We start from the raw sequence: 5,949 nt of genomic DNA, 5'->3' as shown, positions 1-5,949 counted from the left end.
CCTTCCCCCCAGCCCCCAGCCACACCACCTTCCTCATCCTCACCCGGTACCGACCCGGCCTCCCGCGACCCCAGCGAAGGCGGGGAGTCGCCCGTGGTCCAGTCTGACGAGGAGGGCGTGGAGGTGGACACTGCCCTTGCCACCTTACACAGCGATGACAGTGACTCCTAAACCCGGGCGCCTGCGTGCCGACCACCTTTGAAGGACGATGCAGCCGTGCACAGAGGCCCGTGGTGAAGGCAGGTGGACTGAGGGGGGGGCTCTTGGTTTTTTACACAGTTGACAATGTGAGGCAAGTGACTGCAAGAACAGCTAACAATAAAGTCTGAGAACTTTAAACACAGCCAGTTGGTACAGAAAGGCTGCTAAATACATGCGTTCTGCAGGTGGGGCCAGGGAGCTTGGCGTCCACAACAGCTCAGCGCTGACGAGCAAGGCCCCTTACAGGTAGGAATCGTGCCTCATCTCAGCTCTAACGAAGTTCGGGTTTTCACCTGGTGGTTACAGAATGGTCAAGTCCAACAGCAGTCCCTAGTTTATTCACAGCGCAGCACACCTGGGCACGGGGGGGGGGGACACGGGCCCAGTCCCCACGCCGTTTCACTCCTGAGCAGACCCTGGTACCAGAGGGCTGTGCTTCCCCCACCACCACTCACCACTGTCAGAAAATGAGATTACAACTCGGTGTTCACGCCGCTCCCTGGCCGAGGGGGTGGACCCTCAGCCCTGTGATCAGAAAAGAGCGGATTCCACTCACTCATCTTCCACAAGACAAACAGGTGTCCAAAAAACTTTGTTTTATTATTAAACCTTGTAGTACAAACCTGAAAAGTAAACAAAAACTGGCAATAAACAACATGAAAAGTCTTCCCTCCCGAGGGAGGGGTGCAGAGCAGCGCTAATAAATTAAAACGTCAGACCGTAAGCCGGAGGCAGAAGTTCACTGTCCAAGAGGGCCAGTACACAGCAAGGCCATAGAAACCGGACGAGCACACTGGAAACACGACTCTGCTCATGTCACTTAACACGCCAACACAGTTCCGTCCTCGGCGCCGACGGCCGAGTGCACCACAGGACGCTGCTGACAGCCCGCCGGCCAGCTCAGTGCAACGCGGGCGGCTGCGGGACCGCGGAGTCCGATCATGAAACAAAGAACAGCTTGTGAAAACAGGTTCCCTTTTTTATTCCACACATACTGTACACACAACCGGAGAAGGGCAACAGCTACTCCATTATTATTTTTCTTGTTGTTGTTCAGTGATGTAAGCAGCACTTATAAATGTTACAAGAAAAACCCTGTAAGCATCCAGTCCACCCGATGAAGAAACGGAAGTGTAAGGCTTTTCTTCATCTGTCCTCGCGCCCTCCCCTCCCCCACCCAGAAAAAGGCTCAAGTATTTGAAACAATTTACAGGCGTATGTACAAAAGGGACGGGTTTTTTTTTTTTTCCTTTTTTTCTTTTTGTTACAACATGAAGAGAAAAAATAGACCAGATGAGCGCAGATGCATTTTCACATTCAAAAAGAACCGCAGACCTCCGAGTGGCTCTAGATGTGATCACCAACGAAACGAGTTTAAAAAGAAAAATTAATGCTGACCTGTGAAGGTGTAAAACAACAAACAGGTGAGATGAAGATGGAATGTTAGAAAGATTGCACATCCATGACAAAGAAGCACTTCCGGCTTCAATCACTTTTTTTTTTCCTTTTTTTTTTTTTCTTAAGGATGCTATTGAAGGGTTTTTTGATAAAGTAGCCAACAGCACCAAAAAAGAACAGAATGGATTTCCTAATGAAATCAGGCACAGGTTTCCCTCACGTGACCCCTCCAAGGCAGGCAGTCTTTCTTCTCTTCCTTTCTCCTTAAACAGATGCATAGTGAAGTGCTGGTAGAGAGAGCCCAGTGGCTCTGACCTCCTCATTTTGCCTATGGTTAGGAAACAACGTCCGCCTTCAGCTGCCACAACCGCCCAAAGAAACAAAATGGGGATTCTCCGGTTTTTAACACTTACAAACTCATCCCGCACGTGACAGAAGAAAAGACAGCCAAAGTAAAGCCATTTCGTTCAAGTTTTTTTTTTGTTATGTGTGTGTGTGTATGTGTCTATCCCTTTTCCTCTCTAGAAAAAAATCTGCTCACATGACTGATGGTTTTAAAATTTGTTCTCCAAACTTCACCCTCTTCAAAAATGGGTTAAAAAGCCTTTTTTCCCCCAACAATTACAAAAAAAAAAAAACAGAAACAAAAAAACAAACACAAAAAAAAATCAAACAAAAAGGCTTTTTTGTCAGCCACAAGGGGCAATACAAATTAATACAGCCCCTCAAGGGTTTTAAAACAGTGAATATACGGCAGTTTCAAAAATCTGACTGCAGTATCTAGGTATTCTAAGTACAAAAAAAAGTTCAACAGTTTAATGCTAAAACAAAATTAGTTCTCTAAAACCAGAAGAAAATCTTCTTTAGAGCTAGTGCAAAGACAGCTTGTATCCTACAGCAAGTACTCCAAACTAGAATATAATAATTACAAAATAATGTCTATCCCTCGCCCACGGCGCTGGCGTCTTCAGGAGGATGCGAGCCTGGAGGGCGGCACGTCCACCGTGGCTCTCTTGCGGGGCCCTCTTTTTGGTGTGGGTTTACTGAGACAGTTCTCAATGCTGCCGTTTTTACCAGATACCTTGCCACAGATCTGATTGACCAGGCTGATAATCTGTTCCTGTTTCGGGTTGAAAAGGAAGACACAGTTAGCAAACGGAAGAGCGCCATCCCCAGGCCGTCACCGTTATCAAACAGAGCGGCGGCAGCGGCGGCGCCCAGGGGTGGGGAGGGCCAGGGTGGGCTGTGGTTGGGACAACACTTCTGAGACTGAAGCCCCTAACCAGGCACCTAAATTAAACTTTCCTTCTCTGGGGGAAACCTGCCTTTTCTCATGTGGAATCCAGAGAGGCGCATAGAGCCTCCCACCCCTCCCTTCCCCATTCAGGGAGCCCAGGAGCACCCCCCGCCCCCACCATGGTGGGAAACAATTTCTGCAGCCCCATAACCAACACACACCGTGGGACAGGTTGCTGAAGGCCGCGTTCCTATCGAGGTCCCTCACCCCCTAAACAATACAGCAGAGGGCTTCCTGCAGCTGCCCCTGTGCACCTCCCGGGGCTTAGAGGCCTCTGGGACCGCTGGGGACGCGGGGTGGGGGACGGCTGGGAAGTGAGGAAAGACTTGCGCGCCCTGGATGGGGACGGGTCTGGGCCGCTTGTTTCTCTGGCTACACTGAAACCTACTTGACCTACTCGTGCACACAAACACTTGTCCACAAATGCTTGTTATTCCCTCCACAACAAGAGCCAACAGGACAAGAGAACCATCTACCTGTTGGGCATCAAAAACCCACGTGTAACTAACACAACTCAACTTACATCCAGGTTTACAAGCAACCCCAGGGAAGACTATCCAAATGGCATGTGTCCTGACATACATTCCAGAGCACCTGCTTGAGCCAAGGATGGACGGACAGAACAGGAAGCCACGGGGACAGGAGGCCACTCAGTCATGCACGCTTAGGGTCGGCCTAGTCCTGGCTCAGGCTGGGCGCTGCACACCGCTTACATCACTTACAATACACACGCTAATGAATGAGCAGACGAGCTTCTTTCAAGACCAGCTACCTTATCTAAAGCCGCCTTGGCAGCAGGGCTGTGTGGTCAGAGGTCACATCTTTGCCTGTGTGACCAGAAGGCTGGACAGTAGGGACCTGAGTGCTGGGGCTCAGAACCAGGGCTCTGGTCTCATGAGCCATTTCTGGAATCCCACCCAAAGCTGGAAATTCCCCAATTAATAATATAGTTCAGCTCAATAGGGAACTGATTTGTGATTTTCATTTACTAAAATAAATTTAGGCTGCTGGCACAGTTGGGAGGCTTATAAAAACCTTCTCTTCCCTACTCATGAGAACCAATGATTAAGCTTCAGACTGACAGACCCTACATATGTGATTCTTTTCCAGGATTCTGGTCACATCAAAACACCAAGCTCCAAAATGGGCTGGAGGTGGAAACTAACCCACCTCTTATCGAGCTTCAGAATCATCTAAGAAGCCCCAGCGCCGCCGGCTGCACCCTGCGAGCTGCCAGAGATGCTCTGACTCAGACATGAGTTTATTTTTAACCATGTTCTGACATTTGCTGTTCAAGTGAAGAAGCAGGGAGAGCAAAGTGGTTACTGCCTTTGCTGAACATGCTCTTTGAAGACAAAGAAGATGCAGAGAGATCTATTTCCAGCTTTATAATCTTATAATTTAGCCAAAGGCTTCTTATCAAATCTGACCACAGCCTGAGCCCCCGAGGGCACCCCCAGAGCCTCCTGAATCAGGCCTGGGCACCTGGCCTGACTCACCTGGGGCTCTGATGTGTTCTATGGGACGCGCCTCCCCGGGGCGGGGGGGAGCCAGCAGGTTCCACCCTGAAGGCGGGGCTCACAGCTGGACAGGAGGGTGGGCCAGCAGGGGCACTGGGGGTCCCGGCAGCAGGCTCCCAAGGTGACCCCCAAGAAGGGCTCTGAGTCAGTGCAGAGGAAAAGCTGCAGGGCCATGTGTCCCCGGAGCTACACGCTTGTACGTCATCTGAAACCACGATCGCAGGGCAGCCTGGAAGCACGTGGACAGCCAACAGGGGGGCCACGTGCCAGCCGCTCTGGGGGCAGAGATCCAGGTGCTCCTCACAGCTGAAGGCAGCACCCGGCCCTTACCCACTGGAGGGGAGAGACTGGCCACACAGATGGCACGTTGTTCCTGCCTCTGGGGACAACGGGTTTTTAGAAAGAGTGCAACTGGGACTTACTTGGAAGGTGAAAGCTTTAGGAGCAGAAACCTAACCCTAAAAGCTTTCTGCTCCTAACCCTCGGCTCTGCCAAGGCCCAGGTGACGACAAGGGCCCGGGTGCTCCAGAACCACCCCCTCGGGCTTTGCCTGCAGCTCGGTGGGCGGCCACGGGCCCCACGGTTCACCACACTCCAAACCACAGCACCACCCCAGCAGCTGCAGGGAGGGACCCCAATGCAGGCAGAAGTGCGCGGACATCATCACGGTATGTCCCAGACACTCCTGGAGCCCCAGCAGGAAAGCGACTCAGCCCGAGTCCTGCGCTCTCCCCCTTGATCTGCCCCAGCCAGAGGGGACGGCACAGCCCCCAGCAGACAGTGGGGTGCTCACGTGTCAACGCACACTGCTTGTGAACCACGGGCCGGGGGCGCTGCGGGTGGCTGCGCCGGGACGTGAGGGGCATGGACAAGGATGCCAGTCCCCGAGCCCCAGCTGCCGGCCTCTCCGGGCCAGTGCAGCCCCGGCTGACCCTGCTCGCCCCGTCTCAACCCACAGAGCTGCGTCCCCACCGTGTTGGGCCAGAGGTGCCCGGAAGCAGGCTGGGTGTGGGGCCACGCGGGCGGGCGGTCGCCCTGTGGAGGCACTGACCTCGTCATAGCGGTACATGAGCTTCAGGCCGCGGCAGGACTTCTGCTTCTCCACGTGGCGCAGGGCACACTCGAGGCAGAAGACCACGTTCTCGTTCTCCTGCACGACCTGTGGGGAGAGAGGCAGTGCGGCTGAGGCACGCGGGGCAGGCAAGGGCGCCCCAAGGAGGGTGGCAGGCTCTCAAGAGCAGAGCAGGGGAGCCCACCGCCCGGGCTGGAGGCATCTGTGGCCCAGAGACACAGGACGCTGCCGCAAAAGCAAGTGGACGTCAAGGCATCATCAAGCAGGAGCTGCGACCGGGCGGCCTCGGGGCCCTCTGGCTTCTCCATGCTTTGCTGCCCGGGTCAGAGCGTGGCGGCCAGGGCTACGGGGTCTAAGGGCTCCTGAGACTGTTGGTTCAAAACCTCCCGCAGGATAAAAGATGCCAGGATGGTCATCCTGAACACCTGTGACAGTGTCTCCTGCTCTTGAGCGGCTCCGCC

The 5,949-nt window shown here is 53.6% G+C and overlaps 2 protein-coding genes across 2 annotated transcripts in view; one reads left to right on the top strand and one right to left on the bottom strand.

The window, feature by feature from the left end:
- The window catches only part of DTNBP1 (dystrobrevin binding protein 1), a 113,314-nt gene extending 112,971 nt beyond the window's left edge, over positions 1-343 (top strand). The window contains exon 11 of the mRNA XM_010848795.1: positions 1-343. This exon is cut by the window's left edge and continues 12 nt beyond it. Coding sequence (XP_010847097.1) covers positions 1-171 — 171 coding nt within the window. The 3' untranslated portion in view covers positions 172-343.
- A 437-nt stretch (positions 344-780) lies between these two features.
- The window catches only part of JARID2 (jumonji, AT rich interactive domain 2), a 231,696-nt gene continuing 226,527 nt past the window's right edge, over positions 781-5,949 (bottom strand). Inside the window, exons 20-21 of the mRNA XM_010848827.1 lie at positions 5,468-5,644; positions 781-2,719 (exon numbers count right to left, since the gene is read on the bottom strand). Of these exons, the coding sequence (XP_010847129.1) occupies positions 2,567-2,719; positions 5,468-5,644 (330 nt within the window). The 3' untranslated portion in view covers positions 781-2,566. The remainder of the gene's footprint in view (positions 2,720-5,467; positions 5,645-5,949) is intronic.

The sequence above is a fragment of the Bison bison genome, unplaced genomic scaffold (assembly GCF_000754665.1).
Source record: "Bison bison bison isolate TAMUID 2011002044 unplaced genomic scaffold, Bison_UMD1.0 scf7180017864274, whole genome shotgun sequence".
In the NCBI taxonomy this organism is placed as follows: domain Eukaryota; kingdom Metazoa; phylum Chordata; class Mammalia; order Artiodactyla; family Bovidae; genus Bison; species Bison bison.
The sequence above is the reverse complement of the archived record's forward strand: the minus strand, read 5'-3'. Positions and strand labels throughout refer to the sequence as shown.